Genomic DNA, 20761 nt, shown 5'->3' with positions numbered 1-20761 from the left:
TTTGGTGGGTCAAACTTTAAAATCTTTGACCGAATATTCTCATTTGTATATATAAAAAAACATATTCATGTGGGATATTGTTAGATTCGTCTCAATGTGTAGTTTCATAATATCAACTTTTTATATTTTTTATTAATACGAAATTGAAGATATTAAAGGTCAAAGTTACGTCTTGGAAATCGTGTAAAAAAAACAACAAGCACTCTATAATGTAACGGAGGGAGTATATATTTTTTTTGGCTAAACCGAAGTAAAACGATCTGAATTAAACTGAACTAAAACAAAACTTTAAAATGAAAGTAACTAAATTGAACTAATAAATCGAATTGAAATGAAACAAGTTAAGCTGAACTGAAACAAACTGAATTGAAACAATGTCGTCGAAAATAATATGACATGGTGCATGGCTGATGGCTTTCACGCCTCCACGCTTTTAATTATATACGTCTACTAGTACGTATTCAATCAGTAGCCTCCAAATTTCGTTGGTTAGGTGAGGAATAGACATTAGACACTATCCAACCAATATATCTTTACTATTATCCCCAACATAACTCCCCAAAAACAAAACTCATAGAAACAAATATCAGAGTTTGCTGGCACAACAAAGCTAAAAACTTAAAACAAAAATGGCGTTACTAGATTTATTTGTATTAGCATCATTACCAGTTGTTAAGGTGCTTTTGATCACTGCTATAGGCTCAGTTCTTGCTTTAGAATGTATTGATATCTTGGGAGAAAATGCTCGCCATCACTTAAACAAGGTTCGTTGGTATCAATATTCTTCTTTCTTAATTAGCATGAATTGCAAACTTTGTCTTCTATATGAAATGTGGAATAAGATGTATTCGTCCGGCCATCCTGAAATGTTACCGTCATTAGTTTTTCCGTTTTCTTTAGGTCTTTAAAAGTAAAAATATAATTATGAAGGTTTTTTTGGGCTCGCAATATAATTATCAATCGAGACGAGTCGAGCTTAACGAGCTCGAGTCGAGTCGACTCGAGCATCAATAATTCTTATCGAGCATGAGTCGAGTTAGGAAATTAAATTTTGTGCTCGACGAGTTTGGAGTCGAGCACGAGTCGGTCGATCTTCGAATGGCGCCTTTTCTTATACAAGCACAAGCATATATGACTATTACGGCAGCGTATAGTCAGTATTCATAAATAATGGTAATGGTAAAGAAATTTTATAAATTTGTAAAAAAGTTTTCATTTAAATTATCATGGGGAATAAAACTTTATCACAAAATATAGGTTTCTTTTTATAAATTTTTATTACCATTCAATACCACTTTTCCGAGTAGTTATGCATAGGAAGAAAAATGAATTTTAGTAATGAGAGTTTTTAAATTTTGATCTTGAAAGTCAACTTAAGCTTTTATATATTTTGAGAAGGAAGAACTAGTTTTCTATGTGGTTTATTACACTACTATATGTAGATTTGATGCAGCATATGATTGCTTTAGCTTCCTTTCAAATACTAAATATTTTTGTGGTTTTCTTAGGTAGTGTTTTATGTTTTCAACCCATCTCTAGTAGCTGGCAACCTGGTTAAAACTGTCACCTTTGAGAGTTTTATTACCTTGTAAGTTTTAGCCCCTCTTTCAAGCTTTTTTAATTAATCTGTTCTCTGTTTCAATTTTTGTTTGTTAATTCTTCATTCGTCTGTTCAATTTTTTTTTTTTTTTTTTTTTGGGGAGGATCTAGGTGGTTTATGCCGGTAAACATATTGATGACATTTATAATAGGGTCAGTACTGGGTTGCATAATTGTGAAGGCTGCGGGAGTTAGAAACAATCTCAAGGGCCTCGTCATCGGAGCGTGTTCCGCAGGTTATATATACAAACCACTTTATAATACAATTTTTCACTCATTTAAGTTTGAGCTAATGAAAAAAGAGAACCTTCGAAACTCATGAATGGGGGTTCAATCTCTTTTTTTTTTTTTTTTTTTTTTTTTTTTTTTTTTTTTTGGACATCAGGAAAACGTACAGGAAATAAAGTAAAACAAGAAACCAATTAAGGGGTTCAATCTCCATTATAAGAAAAAGAGATTTACAACTTTTAAAATAAATTTTTGATATTTTTTACATAAATTAAATTGTAAAAAATATATACATACTATAATAATATAATATAATCACATTGTAAAATTCAATATTGTATGAAACATATTAAAATTTAATATTTTGAATAAAAAAATTATATAAATATATATGTTTTCTTACATAAATACTTGGTTAAAGAAATTAATTGTTTAAAAGGCACCGGGTCAATAGTATGAACCGGAAGGCCGATAATGTGATTTTTATCACCCGAAGATTGGACCGGAATTTCTGGTCTAATCCAGTTTCAATCCGAATTCCCATCGCGCTCCGAATATGCAATCCCTAGGTGCCAACAACCATAACCTAATACCACTACTACTTATAATATCAATTACTTACATAAAAGAATTTTCATTAATAATTGTTAGAAATGAAAATATATAACTATATAAGATGAACAAGATCATTCCCTAAAAAAGAAAAGTGCGAACAAGATCATTAATTGTAAATGAAATTTCGGGAACCCATTGATTTGGCTATCGAGCTTAGGTCGGCCATTAGATTGCATGTGATTGTACCAAAATTTCTGATTGCTACATTTTAAATTTATCTTTTATCTGTACACATTGTGCTATATGAGGTTTGTTATTATTCATCCTTAATTAACCATGACCATACTCTGATGATGGTAGTGAGACTAGTGACTAGTGTGATTGGCTCACCTGGTGGTGTACTGGTGTCTCCTGTAGTGGGTGGCTCCGTGGCTAAGTTGATTGTGGTGGTGTGGTATTTACTATCGAGGGGGGAGAATAGAGTGAGTGTGAAGGTGATTATTTTTCACATTTCATTCATTAAATGGGAAAAATACAAGGTGATTATAGTAAAATTATGACCAAAAGATGTAGGGCCATGATAAATATGAGCCACAAGTTCAAAATGGTCCACTTATGTTTTTTTTTTCCTCAAATAAATTTGTGATATTTACGAGAACACCTTAAATTGATTTTTGAAGATCCCAAAAACAAAATTTCCAAATTTTTCCCCAAAAATAATTAATTATGAAATTTTAATTTTTTTTAACACTTTGTTCATTTGGAGGAGATTTTCTCCCACTTATTCCTTCCAATAATGACTAATGCTCAATCGTCGATTTGGTTTTTGTGAAAGAAGATCTATCTCTCCTTCTCCTTCTCCTTCTCCTTCTCCTTCTCCTTCTCCTTCTCCTTTCCCCTACTCTACTTTCCTTCCCTTATCTGATTCTTTTTCCCTAACGCTTGTTATCTTTCCTTCAAATCCCATATGCCCTATGGAACCCTTGCGCCGGTGAGCCTGACCTCCACTAGTCGCCAGATTTCATGGATTATGCAACAAGATATTTGAAAATAATAATAATACTCACGGCCTCCATCTCACAATATAGTGCTTGTATTTCTTTTTGTGTATCCACATTTTAAAAAATTGTTCCTATTTAAGTATTTCTACTTCAATTATTTACATTGTTGTAGTCCTATTGGTTGTGTTTTTATTTATTTAAGTTAATTATATTGGTTAAAACATTTCAGCACATTTTACAAATGTTTCAAATAATTCTTTGTTGTATTTTTGTTTTAAAAAGAAGGAAAAAATCATTTCTAATCTGATATCTAATACAAGTAATCAATTAAATTCAAATCATAGTATGTTCTACTTTTTTTAATTTCTGTGCAAAAAAATACAAAGCTGAGCTTGACGTAATAATAAAGATTGTACCTTCCCACTAGAGGCACTTTGGTGGGAGAAAATTCTCTTTACCTTCTCCCTCACTCCCAAAGTGTCATCTATCATGCCTACCTAAGTTAGATTAACCTCCAAAAGAGTCCGACAAGTAGCTAGAGGTATGAAAATAAGTTCGTTTTGTGAATATATGACTTTAATTATCATCTAACCACGAAATCGGTATAATTTTTCTTATCCCCTATCCTAATAGTACTTGATCGTCTATATATCAACGTAATTAACCACGTAACAATTTCGTTTCCAATCTCCGAAAATTGTCGGTATAATTTTTATTATCCCCTATCCTAATAGTACTTGATCGTCTATATATCAACTTATGCATATATCAAATGGTACAAGTCAATTCAAATGCAGGGAATTTGGGAGGCATGCTTATCATTCTAGTTCCTGCAATGTGCAAAGAGAAGGGCAATCCATTTGGGGAGACTCATGTTTGTGAGACTTATGCTCTGTCTTATGCTTCTCTTTCCTTGGCGGTATGATTTTTCATCTCCATTTGAATTTTTTTTTCAAGTTTACGAACTTAATAATTTGCAACTATGGACAAAGTTATACGAATATATTAAAAGGTGTCCTTATCAACGTCTATGCGTCATGTGATACCCTTCGTCTACCATTAGGATTTTGCCCGCGTCTATTAACCAACAATAAGTCGATTGATCATTATTATTTTAAAAACTATATATGGTGAAGCACGCACGGGCTTGAACCCCTTACCTCAGGTAAGGATTTCCAAAGACTCACCATCTGATCCAACATCTTTTAGCATATCATGTTTCCACAAAATTAATATAGATATGTGTTGTAATTAGGAATGTGAAAGTCAATGCCTACTTCCAGCCATAAATTTTATTTTTCCTATTTAATTTCTTTTTTGCAGTCATGCCTTTGCTCCATCTCATAATGATGTCTTGAATCGAACATATGACCTAATAATAAGAATTAAGATACATTTACTAGTACACCAAGTATAATAGAGTGAATCATTTTTTTTGCGAAAAACTACCTAATAAAAAAAATATTGTGAAAAACTATCTAATAAATTGTTTTTTTTGTTGTTAAAGACTACCTTGCACCGGAGTTGGGGAGTTGACTCAAATCTCCGGTGTTGTCCATGTCACGTGAGTTGCACGTGTGTTTTAATAAATCCCCAATTTTAACTTTTTCCCCTTATTTCTTCAATTTTCCTCCTTGCTCATCATCGGAACCAGACAAGCTGTGTACCTCATCATCATCTTCATTCAACTCCGCATTACTGGACAACTCAATGTTTATTTCTTCTTCTCCAACATGTTCATATCCTTTTTGTTAGCCACTATTATTTCCACCCAAGCTCCTGGTTACACTTTCATTTATGTCCTCATCATCATTCTCAACAAGTATATCATCATAACTCTCATCCTCATGATCCTCATCATTTAAGACTATAACATTACTATCATCCTCATCAAAACCATCAACTGACCCAATATCACCATTTATTGACTCATCCTTTGTTGATCTATCCTCACCCTCACCTTCTACAATTGGATTCTCAGTAACAAACTTCTTCCATTTAGCAGATCCAAATGAATCACTTGAAGGAGGAAAATTGGGAAATTAGGGAAAAATGTTAAAATTAAGGGTTTGTTAAACACACGTGCAATTCACTTGATCTGGTTAACGCCGGAGATATGAGTTAACTCCCCAACTCCGGTGCAAGGTAGTCTTTTACAACAAAAAATAATTTATTAGGTAGTTTTTCACAATATTTTTTTAATTAGGTAGTTTTTTCGCAAAAAAATGAATTTATAAGGTAGTTTGCCACAAAAAATCCTCATTTTAAAATTTAATTATTAATAGATGGAAAATATAACTACTCGGGGTGCAATCCGGGCCTAAAAACTAGTTAAAATTATTAAAGGAAAGTGTAGAATGCGTACGTGGTTGGATTTTGCCCCAACTTCTTGACGGCTGCACTCTACTTGAGATTCCATTTGATATAGAAAATGATATTAAAAGGCATTTCGATCCCTTATTTGGTTCATTTATTGATACCTAATGAAAATAAATTGTGGTTAGTTGTAGCCATGACGAAGGTAGCGCGTAGCTGTGGGACGATGGTTGTGTTGGGTACGTGACAGTGATGCTTTGATGAAGTTCTTTTTGAGTTATGAATTCCTAAACCCCCTGCGTTTAATGGTGGTAATAAGAAAAGTGAAGAATTAGGGGTGTGAAGTTTTGAAGTGAGACAGGATTCCGGACTACAATCGGAACGAAATGAACCATAATAATTTATGAGCCAGTCTGGTCTACACCTCAATTTTTTTGATTTGGACCAATGGATCGGAATTTGCCCTTTTTAGTAAAAAAAAGTTTATGTGTTAAAAAAAGTTTAAAAGATAGAAATTTAGAAAGTTAAAGCATAATCTTTGTCGCCTTTAGGATTATTGCTTTTAAAATTATTAAATTTTAGTGTATCGAAGTTATAAATTTGTTTAAATCTAAACAAATTTTTTTTTTTTAAAATACGGATTTCGGTCAACCAGTCCAAAATCATACCAGATCCAAATATTATTCTTTTTTGGTCCCGTTCCATAGAAATTTCCAGATTTCAGTCTACCGGTCTAACCAATTCCAGTCCTGGGCCTGTGCGCACCTCTAGAACTGAAGATCCTAACTTTGCAATTAAATTTCCAACACACATGAAACGACTTTGGCACAAGTTTAATCTAGTAAAGGGCAAGTAGCTTGGTTCAGATCCAAAAATTTAGCTTTCTCCCGAATTTTAATGATCTTTCGCTAATTTATAAGTATTTGGCGAAAAACTATATTCTACTAGAGTTATTTTTGCAAAAAAATGTTTTATAAAAACTTTTTCGTCAAACTCCCTTCGTTCTATAATATAGAGCTTATATGTTTCATTTTGGGTGTTTCAAAATATCGTGCCTACTTTATTTTTTTTACAATCCGACTTGTGTGGACCCGGTTCACACTAAAAATAGTGTGGACCAGGCCCAGGCACGTGACCCTATATCACTTTAACATACACTATATCACTTTAACATACACTATATCATTGTAACATACACTATATCATTTTAACACACACTAAATCACTTTAACATACACTATATCACTTTAACATACACTATATCATTGTAACATACACTATATCATTTTAACACACATTATATCACTTTAACATACACTATATCATTATAACTATACTATATCATTTTAATATACACTATATCATTTTAATATACACTATATCATATCAATATACACTATCATAAACTCACGTGATATGGATCGGGTGCACACTAATTAGTGTGCACCGGGTTCATATTAGTTTTTTTTTATTTTTTTTATTAATTTAGTTTGACTAAATTATCCTCGATTTTTACAGATTATTTCCAAAATATTTCTAGTTTTTTTTTTCAAAATGTGTGCTCCTTATTATTATTTTGCACCGTTCCAAGGAATTTTTTTTGCTTTTTGATTTTTTTCGAAGGAAAAAAAAAACAAAGAAGTAGTTCCAAGGCAAAAGCAATTCATTAATTTTTTTTGAGAATCCTACTATTCCGTCAATTCTCCTTGATTCTCGTGAAAATAAACTATATTACGGGATGGAGAAAGTATATTTTATTATCAAAATGGTCGTAAAAGGATGCAAATGTCATTTTATGAGTATTGGTGTAGGTAGGTTTCCAGGGACATGCGATTTTCCCCCTCCCTTGTTATCTATACTTGTATATTAAAAGACATTTCTAAATAAAGAATGACGATGGCACGTGGCCCTCTCCATTAGAATTTTTTAATCCATGGAATTCATATACAAGGAATAAAAATTAGATAATGCTTTGTACAAGATTTGATCCTAACATCCCAAAACATCAAGCTCATATATTAAAGTCTTGACCATTAAATCAAGTCATATTTAATGTTGTCATTTAAAGTTAAAATATTAATAAATGAATAACATTATTACGCGGGATGTAACCCGACCTAAAAGCACCTTTTTTTCAAATCACCACTCAATTTTTTTTTCTGACTCATTATTAAGAGCACCTTTTTAAGATCAAGTACTTGATTTTTTTTTTCACTCATCACTAAGGATGCTCTTAATTTTTTAAATGACGTTTGCCTACTTCCTTGAAACAAGGGAAGAAACGGGATAAAAAGATGAGAAAAAATCACGTGGCTATCGTATGCAAAGTTAATGTCAGTAACCTAGGCCAATAATATACTTACTCTATTTAAAATTAGTTGCACTATTTCTTTTTTTCACGTTTGCCAATACATTATTATAAATATTAATATCTCTAATTATCAATAAGTAAAAATTATAAAAAGTTGATATTAAAATAATATACATTAAAACGAATCTAACAAAATCTCATATGACTATTTTTTCTAAAATATAAATTACTAAAGATAATCAAAATGCAAGATGTGAATAGTAAACACTATACAAATAGTACAACTATTTCTAAATGGAGAAATTAAACTATACCAATAGTATACCACAAAAGTTTTTTTTTTTACATGACACAATTCAAAAGGTGTTATTGTTTCGCTATATTTTCGTTTTTCGGTGATAAACTGATAACAGGTAGATTTGATCATTGATGAAAGAATATTTATATGGTAGTTTTCTCGAAAATGACAATTGTAAAGATAGTTTTTTTTAACAGAAAATCTTAAATTTCGCTCCTGCTAAACGACAATAGCATATCATGTGAGTATCACGTGCAAAAACTTGATACAGTTTTGATTAATCTACTCCTGCTCTCGTACATTTAAAATTAGCAAAGCAAGTACTTAACTAATTTGTTAGTAAATCAAGCATTGCTTGGATCAGCAGCAAACATTAAGCCTCTGTTTGGTAGGGCGTAAAACGTTTTCCCGGAAAACTGTTTTCCTGTATTTTCAGTTTTACATTGTTTGGTTGGCAAAAGAGTGTAAAACCATTTTCCTTTGGGGTAAAATTATTCTCCCAATGATGGAAAACCATTTTCCTTTCAAAATGAAGGGAAAACTATTTTCCATCTCTCTTGTACACTCCTCTCACTACCTCCTTACTTTCCCTTTCATTTTTCTTTCATTTCATCATTTTTCTTACATCGAACCAAACAACGAAAAACTAATTTTGGAATTGTGTTTTCCATTGTAAATTGTTTTTCAAGAAAATCATTTTACACTGAAAATATTTTACGCCCTACCAAACGGAGCCTAAGAATCATGAAGAATTGTGTTGACGATACTTGTTGGGGATAACCATTCTCTTTTTCCTACACTAAATCCCTACTCTCAAGGTGTCTTGTCTGTGTGGATGAGTCGAGTTGACAAATAAGCGGTTCTGATCTAATACGGAAAATTTTCATTCGTTTCATAACTTATCATCAAATTGCTTGTCGCACTTTCAAGAGAAATGAGTGACAAGATGAACGAGTAAATTATTTATCAAAGTTTAAACAACGTCAAGATGGGTGATTGAGTTATTAGGTATTTGAATTATATTTACTAATTCACGTATTTTATCTTATCTATAACATTTTTAAAAACGGTGCGTGATTGCAAGTATATATTATTATAGTAAAGTTAGTATGTGAATAGTGAAATGAGTCAAAAACTGGAACGAGTAAAAAAGGATAGGGGCAAAAGTTGATGAATTGATGAGTTTTTATGGTCGAAACTGATTAAATATAATGTAATCTTCAGATTGGGGCAATATACTTGTGGCTATATGTTTACAACATTGTGAGAGTCTCTGTTGGGGAAGCAGCTGGAGAAACAGATGCAGATAAGGAACCTCTCATTCCTTCCACTGCAGATCATGGTCTCATAACTTCTGAAGAATACAATCCTGTAAACTCTTCCTCTACATCATTGGTAAATAGAAACTTGCTTTCCTTCCTTTCAAAAAAAAAAAAAAAAACAGTGGTAGCTCAGTAGAGTATCATCTCGAATTTCAGGGCATTGTCCAGGATTCGAATCCCCATCCTAATAATATATTAGAGCATTTACTTCTAAACTGTTTAGCCTTATACTCAGTCTCTGAACTGGTGTGCCGTATAGACTAGTAGGCTTAAGGCTAGTAGGAATTGGTCTTTGTACTAATTATCTTCCCTTTAAAAAAAAAATGCTTTCTTATTGGTTATCTTTTGTGTATGTCAGATAAGCGTAATGAAGGTCTTATGCTTTTGTTTTTGTTATTATAGTTTTTGTATATGTAAAGGTCGTTATAAATTTGTGAAATGATTATTTCGCATTGTTTTGATAAGATGATTCCAATTGTTCCTGGGCAGATTTCATTGGCAAGTAGGGTGATACATTTCTTAAGAACACTGCTACTAGAGAAGATAAACATTAAAGCAGTATTTGCACCATCAACCATTGCAGCGGTATGCTCTAAAGTCTAAATATCAACAGTTTTAAAAGTAAAAGTGGAAAAAATTAAACAATTAAAAACAAAAGGGGTATTAGTTTTGTAATGAGTGTTGCTTGAAACTTCCTTCAAATTTGGTCATATATGTGATCTTTCATCTTTGAGCTTTGTAAGAGACCCCATAATTTTTTATTAGCGTGAGATATTTAGGGATAGAGTTGAGTTATAGTATTTATTAGGATATTATAGGTTTGGGTTTGTCTACTTTTATATTAAAAGTAGAGCGCATATTCCATAATATTTGTATGATCTTAAGGGCATATTTTCTTTTTCATTAGTGCCAAAATACTTTTTTATACTGAAACATTATTTAATTATTTTTCAAAAATTACAACTATAATCATAATCATGTCCCGTTCGGTATTACTGTGGTTTTCTGTTTTTTGGTTTTTTGATTTTCAAAGTCATATGATATATCTCATATAATAAATAAAAAAATAATCAAATTTATTAAGAACATGATGATTTTGAAAATTGACAACTAAAAGTGAAAACCATTTTTTCTAATTTCTTATTTTTGATAATGGTTATGGATATTTTTTTTATTAGCACTAGGGTCTAAAGAGGACAACCTCACCGATCGATGATTCAATATCGTGTCTTTTGTGATGTAGATAGTCGGGTTTGCCATTGGAATGAATTCTTCAATCCGAAATTTGATGATTGGCAATGATGCTCCACTCCATATTGTCACGGACTCCGCTTTCATGCTCGGGTATGTTTTGGAATAATTTTCGCTTTATTTAGTTATGTACTATTTTCGGTCTTTATTAGTTTATCTGTATTTTTTTTTTTGGAATGTTCCTTATTAGTTTACTCTTTCTTTTGTTTCTATTTTTGGATGAGACCACTAACTTTTCATCACACGTACATTCAACTTTAATATAAAATAATAGTTCATCTTTCTTTCTATGACCCACAATATTATTTCTCCTAAAACTCTATGCAAAAGAAAGAGATAAACTAATAAATATTGGAGGAAGTATTTGATGGTTAAACATGAGACTGAAAACAAAGTGGTCTTACACACTAATTACAAGTACATAAATGATCTCTACTGGACTTAGGACTTAGATAGCAGTACAATTTAGACAAATAGTCTTACTGTTTCCATGAGTTTATTTCTTGTACAATGTACAAATTGAATAATTACATGTATCTTATTTGATTTATTTCATTTCATGTGAGTTCTTTTTACAAAAGAAGCGGTATTTGTAAATTATTACACTATAATTTATGGTTTTGAAAGATCGGGATGATGGAAATTGTAAATTTGTAACCAGTGGCCTTATTGAGCTATTTCCATGACATGTAGTATCTTGTAATACACAGAGATGCCGCCATCCCAACTGTCACCATAATAGTTGGAGCAAATCTTCTTCAAGGTATGTTTTCTCTTTCAATTCCAATATGTTATATCATGCAAAAAAACATATTCTACACCGGTTGACATTTTGTAGTGCTGATTTCTTTAATGTAAATATGTGAGCTATTAGTTAATTACTACTTATCACCGCACCTAATGAGCAAGTATAATAGTAAACTGTAAACATAAATTATATAACACAAATTATTAAAATATGTCGTATATTTTAACATAAAGTTAGACAAACTAAATGGGGGAGGAGGAGAAATAAAAAAAATCGATGTTTTGGACGGAAAAATAAGTTAAAGTCGAAAAGTTGACAATTTGGCCGGAAAACCGTAATGTGGCGTTAAGTTGCCAATGGAAGTATTTTAATTGGTCCTTCCTTCCAATTTTTTTTTTAAGTGGTAGTGTTTACCTACAAAAATCCTATTTTAATTGGTCCTTCCCCACAAAAAAACCTTGTATTGATAATACAATCATATATAATATTAAAGCAAGAAAAAATTGTCCTACGTGGCAAGACCTCAACCTTCCTCTGTTCTCCTTCACCCTCAACTTTTCGACCTAATGCTTGCTTATGCCACGTGGCATTGCTAAAAATAATTTTAACAATAATCAATTAATTCCTCCAATTGTGTAACAATGAAGAAAATAATATCAACTACAATAACTAAAGGAATCAATCAACCAATTATCAATTAAGGAAACAAATTAAATATTATCTTTTTTTTTAAAACGAAAATCATATATTATCTTAGCGGTCATTCTTATTATTTTCACAAAAATCAGTTATGGAATTATTTTCAAGCTAAATACCAATTTAGAGGAGAGAGAAAATATACAATGAAAAAGATGAATTGATATAACAACTTTAAGTTTTTCACTAATACAAGATACTCAAAAAGTCAAAATATGAAATTTCAAATATAAAACAAATATTAGCTAAGTACAAGCCAATGGGTGCGTTGGTATAACAACTTTAAGTTTTTCATCACACCTATCAAACTTATATAATATAATTAATTTAAAATTACCTAATTTCAAGCCAATGGGTACATTGGTCTAATAAGTTTTTTTTTTTAATATTATTCATTTTGGTAATGAATACCACACCATTATCAAGATGCTAGCCCCTTCAAGAAAATATGCAAATGTAATAATAATAGTAATGCAAGTTTATTTTATTACCAAACAAGAAATAAAAAGATGATTTTGTTGAAAAAAATATAACACACCATGATTATGACTAGAGATTACATATAACAAAAACAATAACAACTCAAATATTCAATTTTTAGTCCCAAAGTGGTTTAGGTAAGCTAATATGATAATAAAAAAAAACCATATCCATGACCAATACATACTAAAAGTATTTTTAAAAAAAAACAAAGTTAAAGTGAGAGAGGTAAAATAAGAGTTCATCTATATATATGTTCAAGAAATTGAATTAGGTAAAAAAAAATGAAAACCAATATATAAGCATCTGTCTACTTTAACTAATTTTGACATAACTATGATAATATAAGTTTGGAAAATTTAGATAAATTAAACAAATTTAGATATAATAATTAAGTGTTTTTCAGACAACTTAAGGGAGAATTAAGAAAATGTCAGACAAGATAATTTTTAAAGATAAAAATGGATATTCTTCTCACTACTAAAAAGTTAAGGTCAAGAGTACATTAAAACATTAATCTATGGCAATTCTCTCTCCAATTTATTGGATATATATTAATATATTATTCTATTATTGCGACTAAGAAGGTTGACAACCTTAGGCTTAGGGACTAGGGTCACTCAAATATTTTCCCACATTCTTACATTCAAATGAAACAAACGATATAAGTACATACACTTATGAACTTACGCTTGATACTAATATCATTTTTAAAGAAAATTCACACACTTTGAATTTGGCCCATTCTATAAAAATTATAAAATAAAAGAGTAGGAGAGAGAGTGAAAACATGACACATGTGCTTAAATTATAAAATAAAGCTTTCTTTAATTTTTATAATAGTTTGCGAATTATTTTGCAAGTTTTATGAAATATCCCAAAAAGAAATATGTTGCGTGTATTAAGAAACTAAGAATAGTAATTATTTTTCTTCAATATAATCCAATATTTTTAACTAATTATTCTTGCAAAAAAAAAAACTAATATAACTGTTCATAAATTTAACATCCTAAACTCAAATTATATATGAAAGTATGAGTGAATCATGAAGTAGTTGACATTATAGGATATCAATAATTATTTCTTATATGCATGATTAAATATAGTTTCCTTGCTAAAATAGATATTTCTCACTTATTCATCATTAAAGTTAAGCAGCGCCATGATTTTCTTATATAATTAATATTGTATAATACTCATTCAGTTAGATGAAATGGGGAATGATGTAAGATAAAATATATCATCAAAATTTGGTCATTTTAGGGAACTACAAGTAAAATAATTATCTTATAATTTTATAAAAATAATGTTACAATTTTTAAACCATAAATCGTGTGGACGATATTAGACTGGAAAGAGAGATATCTAATGAGCATTGCGACACTAATTTAGAAGGTGAATCAACAAGATGAGTTAATTGTAAGCTTATATGTAAAAAAAAGGGGGATTTATAAGTATTCAAGTTTAATTGGTTTATAATAGAGTGAAACTATTTTGAAAAGATCAAATAAAGTTATTGAATTGGAAAAGTTGTTAATTTATTTAACTTTGTTTTGGTTTTTTTTTTTTTGATGTAGAAGATAATATTGAAATGTACATCTTATAAAGAACCTATAAAACACACATATATTATACAAGTAGTGCGTATTTATATTTGTTTACATTTTCTAAATTAGTCTTAATGAATATTAAAACTTTAGTTCGCTTAATATATTCGAAAATTGGTTTTAGGAAGAAATTAATAAATAAGGGTTAATTGTGGACCATTGAAGTCACTTGAGGTAGTCTTTGAGAGGTGAAAAGTAAATTGAGAAACCCTGTATTATACTTATTACGTCAGATGGAATGGGAAATAAGGTATGATACAATATATCATCGAAATTGTGATCACTCAAGTACAACGGGGAATAAGGTATTTAGGAAAAAAGTAGAGTGGGGAAACCCTGTATGATACTCATTCCACCAGATGAAATGGGGAATAAAGTATGATACAATATATCATCGAAATTGTGGTCATTTTAGGTAGCAACGTGGAATAAGGTATTTATACCCCGTATGGGTATGGTACTCATTCCGTCAGATGGAACAAATTTCCTCTGAGGTTTCAAAAAAGGCAATTTTAGTTGGTCGTGTGTCAAAAGTCAAGGACAATCCCTATCGCATGGTGGGTTTGTTCTCCCGAGACAATTCTCAGTCATGGCCAATTTTATGTAGCCATTTCTCAGTCATTGGTAAAAATTGCCTAATAGTACTCCTATATCAGAAAGATAATGGGAAGTCTAATACTTTAAGGCCATTTCGAGGAAAAAATGAAGATGTAATGTAGAGAGAGTTTCTGAGACGATTGAACCCCCCTGGTTAGTGGGATGAAAACCAAGTTCGTGCAAATTTTCTCCCTGTTGAGGCAGTTGAGATCCTTAACCTTTACCATCTCAACCCTTAGATGATGGCTTTCTATGGGGCTACACCAAAATTGGTATGTTCTACTAAATAAGACCATCACTTTATTAATTTTTTTAAGAATTCCCATACAGTTGTTGGCGATTCTATTGTATCGGAAGTGTGGAAGAAAATCTGAATTCCAATCTTCCTCCTAAGGTGTTGTTGGCTTTACTTATGATGATATAATTGCTTCTGACTATATTATACTTCCTCCGTTCTTTTTCTACTGCAGCAATTGGGTTTTCAAGCTTGCCAATGCTCAATTTTTACTATTAATATCTTTATTTACTATTTAGTAAAATTATACACATTTGATATTTTGAAAGTATATATCAAGACGAATCTAACAGTACCCCACATGACTATATTTGTCTTTACATAAAAATAACAATATATAGTGAAAGGTATGATAGTGAATGAATAGTGTAAAAATCTCATTGTTATATTAGACTACGAACGGATGAAGTAGCTTCTTAAAACATTTTGTTTTGCTCTAAAAAGAAGTCTTCCAAAACATATGAATATCATGTATCTGTTAAACAACTTTATAATTAATATAAATGTGTATTTCTCTTAAACACAAAGTTTTTGATCAAGTAGACGTAAATAATCGTTTATATGTTTTCAATGTAGCGGATATATAAACATTTTTACTGTATTAAAGTTCCCGTGCATTATGCACAGGTCCAAAACCTAGTGTTACATTAAAGGAAGTAAGGAATCGCAGATTCCCACAAATGACTAAACTGCGTTGGGTCTGAGGACGGAGGAGCAAACACACCACGCACTATTAGGTTTATTGGACGCTCCAAGTCTCCAATAATGCTTGTGCCAAAATTACGCTTAGGAGTGAACAAGGAGCAAATGTTCCGCATAAAGGAAATAAAGGGGACTGTTTGAAGATCTTGACAGCTTCAAGACGACCAAGGTTACTAAAAAAATAACGCCTATATAATTTCACTAATGCCATACATCCATCTTTAAAACTCAACAACGTTGTTAATAGCTTGTTTATACGACGTGGGTTAGAATGAACAAGGTCACTAAAAAAAATAACGCCTATATGATTTTATTACTGACAAGAATTTTTAATGTTGCAATGAGTTTACTAATTGATGCATACTTGGCGTTACTAACAAGCATAAATAGAGGTTGTTTATAATGTCACGCCATCATTTAAGCATGGGACGTTTAACATAAAAGATAAGATGGTAGGTATTAATAACTTCTTCCACAACATAAGAGATAGGATGGTAACTGTTAAGTAATAACTCTCCATTCTCTTGAGTTGAGGGACTCAATATAACATCTTATATGTCACTTATTTTGTGGTCAGGTTTAAAGGGAACAGGTATTCAACGCAGAGTTGTTATTGGTATAGTTATAGCTCGGTACATAATTCTTCCTCTGTCGGGAATTCTTATTGTTAACGGAGCAATTCAAGTCGGTTTTGTACCACCCAACAATAAATTATTTGTGTTTCTTCTTCTACTTCAACATGCTATGCCACCAGCAATGAACTTAGGTATGTAGGAAAGGCGAAAGAATTTTGTTTCACCTTATTTCCTGCTTCAAGATTTCTTTTTTTTTTTTTTTGCCTCAAACTTTCTACTTATATTGACCATCAACATTGACAAAGGTCATGTATGTCTTACAATGTTTGTGTTATGCTTAAATGTGTTAGGCACAATGATGCAACTATTTGGAGCTGGCAAAAGTGAGTGTTCGGTGATCATGTTATGGACTTACGCTTCAGCTCCTGTATTTCTCACTCTTTGGTCCACAATTTTTCTCTGGATTGTCACTTGAAAATCCACCTTTATTATGTACGAGTACATGGGGTATACCAGTGCATCTTGTGTACATGGGATATTATCGTATGCTAGAGTCTAGACAGCTAAAGGTTTTGGTGACTTAATTTTATTATGTACGAGAGTGAGGGATAGCCTAGGTCCTAGTGGTTAGAACTTTCTTTCCGATTCCAGGAGACTCTGGGATCAATTCTCACCCTTGGCAAAATGGGATCCTCTTTATTCCCCCAACTTGTCAATATTTCCTTATCTTATTAAAAAAAAAATTATATTATGTACAATAACATGTTCTACACCATTATTGTGTGATACATGTACAAGTAATTTACCAAGTGTTGACTTGTGTAGTTGGGTTGGCTGACCTGCGAGAGGTGTTGGTCTAATAGGAACGGGTTATTCTTCTTCTTACCAAGGGGTTCCCTGGTTGGGACCCAAAAAAATGTACAAATAATTTAATTAAATGTACTAATAATTGAAGAGTGCATCTAATGTGTCATTTATTTCATGACATTTGAGTTTCTTTTACAAAAGAACTGGTAGTTCGTAGGATGTTACACCATAATTACACCCAAGAATTTGTGATAATTGTACTAAATTGATGGAGTAATTTCTAGCAACGGAAAATCAAAGGGTATCTTTCAATAGTACATCAGTAGCTTATTACTATAGTTATGAGACTATGCGAGGTCGTGGAATGCATATAAACAATTTTGTCCCTGGTGATGCCTCGAGTTAGTTACAATTATCAAATATATTATTAATAATAAATTTTATAATTGATCTTATTAGCTCTTCGTAATATTTTTGTCTAGTGCGACATTGGAAAATAGACGTTATGACATGATAAATTGTTTAAGAAACTTCTAAATAATTGGGGACAAAAATAACAATTTCATGAAATTAGAGCAAAAGAATGTTATTAGCTAATAAGAGTATTAATCAAAGAGCTAGTCCATGTCTCTATAATTACATATAATTATAAGACTTTATTATATTGTACTTTGAAACATTAAGCATTGAAATTGTAGTGGATTAAGATTCGCAAAGGAAGAAATAGATAACTTTCAAGGCTGTGCCGTGATAGGAGATCACTGACTTGAAAGCAATTACGGCCCGACAATGGTGGTTATCGAACTTGGCCGGAATGCTCCCCAAGGTTTACACAGCAGCTATGAATGCCACCACTAGCAAACTGAGCTTTAGAGAATAGCACGAGAACCCAGGAAGAGAAAAGAGAAGAGAAGGAAGAAGAGTGTTTATTTTTGTGTGTATCTGACTGAACAGAATGGCACTGATTTTTTAGGGAAAAATCAAGCCAAAAAACGGACAGCAATCAAGACAGAAATCAATGGGTGGATTGCCATGAATACTGTAACGGTAAAACGTTACAGAATTCCAACAGCCACACACGCGTAGCTCCCGGGTCCAAAACTTTAGTTAAGTTTATTCCCCAAAGCCCTTCGGCCCAAATCCCTTGGGCCCAAGGCCCATGGCCCATGGCCCATGGCCCTGTACCCCGGTCCGGGCGGGTGGCGCGCGCGCGCGTGTGTGATAGCAAGCCCAAACCAAACATATCATCCAACCACAAAAGCATCTCTAGAACCAACTCAATAGATGGAAGGAGGGAGGAAATATATAAACATGAAGAAATTCCCTCCCACAAGCAATGTGGGACAAACAAGAAAATGAGCCAAGGCTTTTCCAAGCCTTAACTCCAACAATCCCCCACAAAGGCTCAGAAAAGCAAAAGAAATTCCTGGGTAAGGAAAGGAAAGTACTTAAGCACTAATATCTTTCGATTTGAATTGATGCATAGTGAAATGAGGCAACAACTTACTATCTAGTGAGTGAATTACTCTTGAACTCACCAGAGTTCCGTTGAGACCCCCACAACACATACCTACCTTAAGATCGTGCAATCTCCGCGATACATCACAAGCGCTTTATAGCCATGCGCATTCCTTGGGTCTAATAAGTGCTCTAGAAAGACAGCCCAGTCTTTCATAGAAGGCGGCTTAACCTCCACACTTACGTAGGTAGTCCATCAAGTGTTTCTCAATAACACCACCCCGAGGGATATGGAACTATTAAGAGCAAAATGCTCAACCTCTCAATGTATATCCATCAAGTGCGTCTCAGAAGCACCACCAATAGGCTATGGATAAAAGCACTACCATGTGTCATAGGGATGGGAAATGTAGTGCAAGTTAAGATTTTATGGCTTCGTTTGACCTCAAACGGGTATCCACCTTATCTCAACTAAGGGCTTTAGCCCCATCCCCTCGACGACTCTAGGACAACTCTCCTAGATAACCCCTTAGTAAAGGGGTCGCAAGATTTCTTTCGGACCTCACATAGTCCAAAGAAATCACCCCATTTTTCAGGAGTTGTTTGACGACTCCATGTCTGATCCGTATGTGTCTCTTCTTACCATTGTAGACACTGTTCTTAGCAACACCAATGGCTGCTTGAGAATCACATGAAGAGAGACAGGTGCACCCTGCCTCCCCTAAAGGAACATCAGACAACAAGTTTCTCAACCATTCAGCTTCTTGCCCTGCCAACTCGAGGGCAATGAACTCAGACTCCATGGTGGAACGTGCTATACAAGTCTGTTTCGAAGACTTCCACGATATAGCACCACCACCAAGGGTAAACACATAGCCACTAGTTGAACAATCTCATCATTACCAGATACCCAGTTTGCATCACAAAATCCTTCAAGAACAGCAGGAAATTTAGAATAGTGCAAACAAAAATCAACAGTTCCTTTTAGGTATCTGAGAAGACGATGAAGAGCACTCCAGTGTTCATTACTAGGGTTATGTGTATATCTACTAAGTCTACTCACTGCATAAGCTATGTCAGGTCGAGTACAGTTCATGAGGTACATCAAACTACCTATGATTTTCGCATATTCACTTTGAGAGACACTTTCACCTAAGTTCTTGGTCAAATGAATACTAGAATCATAGGGAGAACTCACTGGAACAACATCAAAGGAATTAAACTTTTTAAGCACCTTTTCCACATAATGAGACTGGCTAAGGGAAATGCGACCGGAGACTCTCTTAAGTCTGACTCCTAAAATCACATCAGCTTCCCCAAATCTTTCATCTCAAATTTTGAAGACAGGAAAAGTTTAGTATCATTAACCACCTTTAAGTTGTTACCAAAAATCAGCATGTCATCCACATAAAGACATATAATCACACAATCTGATCCTATCAATTTTGAATAAACACAAGAATCAGAGTTGTTTACAATGAAACCATTTGACACAACAGTACTATCAAATTTTTCATACCATTGTTTTGGTGCTTGTTTGAGACCATATAAGGACTTCCTCAACTTGCACACTTTATCTTCTTGACCTAGCACCACGAAACCCTCAGGTTGAGACATGTAAATCTCCTCCTCTAAGTCACCATTCAGGAAAGCAGTCTTAACATCCATCTGATGTATAACTAAGTCATGAATAGCAGCAAGAGCAAGCAGGGTCCTAATGTGGCTATCTTAGTCACAGGAGAATAAGTGTCAAAGTAATCTAGTCCTTTCCTCTGAGTGAAGCCCCTGATGACAAGCCTAGCTTTAAACCTCTCAATAGTTCCATCAGGTCTCAACTTCTTTTTAAAGATCCATTTACTATCTATGGTCTTCGATCCCTTAGGTAAGTCAGTCAACTCCCAAGTAGAGTTAGACA

General features: G+C 32.6%; 1 protein-coding gene across 5 annotated transcripts; it reads left to right on the top strand.

The window, feature by feature from the left end:
* The first annotated feature begins 482 nt into the window (after positions 1-482).
* Positions 483-17563, top strand: LOC104895147 (protein PIN-LIKES 1). Of its 5 annotated transcripts, none has more exons than XM_048646148.2 (10): positions 483-764; positions 1509-1588; positions 1711-1835; positions 4181-4302; positions 9533-9703; positions 10096-10215; positions 10874-10974; positions 11592-11644; positions 16584-16772; positions 16932-17563. In XM_048646148.2, the coding sequence occupies exons 1-10, from the start codon at positions 630-632 to the stop codon at positions 17054-17056; spliced, it is 1221 nt and encodes a 406-aa protein (XP_048502105.1). In that variant the 5' UTR covers positions 483-629; the 3' UTR covers positions 17057-17563. The 5 variants fall into 5 exon arrangements, with proteins under 5 accessions (XP_048502105.1, XP_057251927.1, XP_057251929.1 ...); XM_057395944.1 differs by having other exon boundaries at positions 483-768; positions 1513-1588; positions 10120-10215; XM_057395943.1 differs by having other exon boundaries at positions 484-768; positions 1513-1588.
* The last annotated feature ends 3198 nt before the right edge of the window (positions 17564-20761 follow it).

This window comes from Beta vulgaris, chromosome 6, assembly GCF_026745355.1.
Source record: "Beta vulgaris subsp. vulgaris cultivar EL10 chromosome 6, EL10.2, whole genome shotgun sequence".
Classification (NCBI taxonomy): Eukaryota; Viridiplantae; Streptophyta; class Magnoliopsida; order Caryophyllales; family Amaranthaceae; genus Beta; species Beta vulgaris.
Note: the sequence above shows the minus strand (reverse complement) of the source record. Positions and strands in the feature narration are given on the sequence as shown.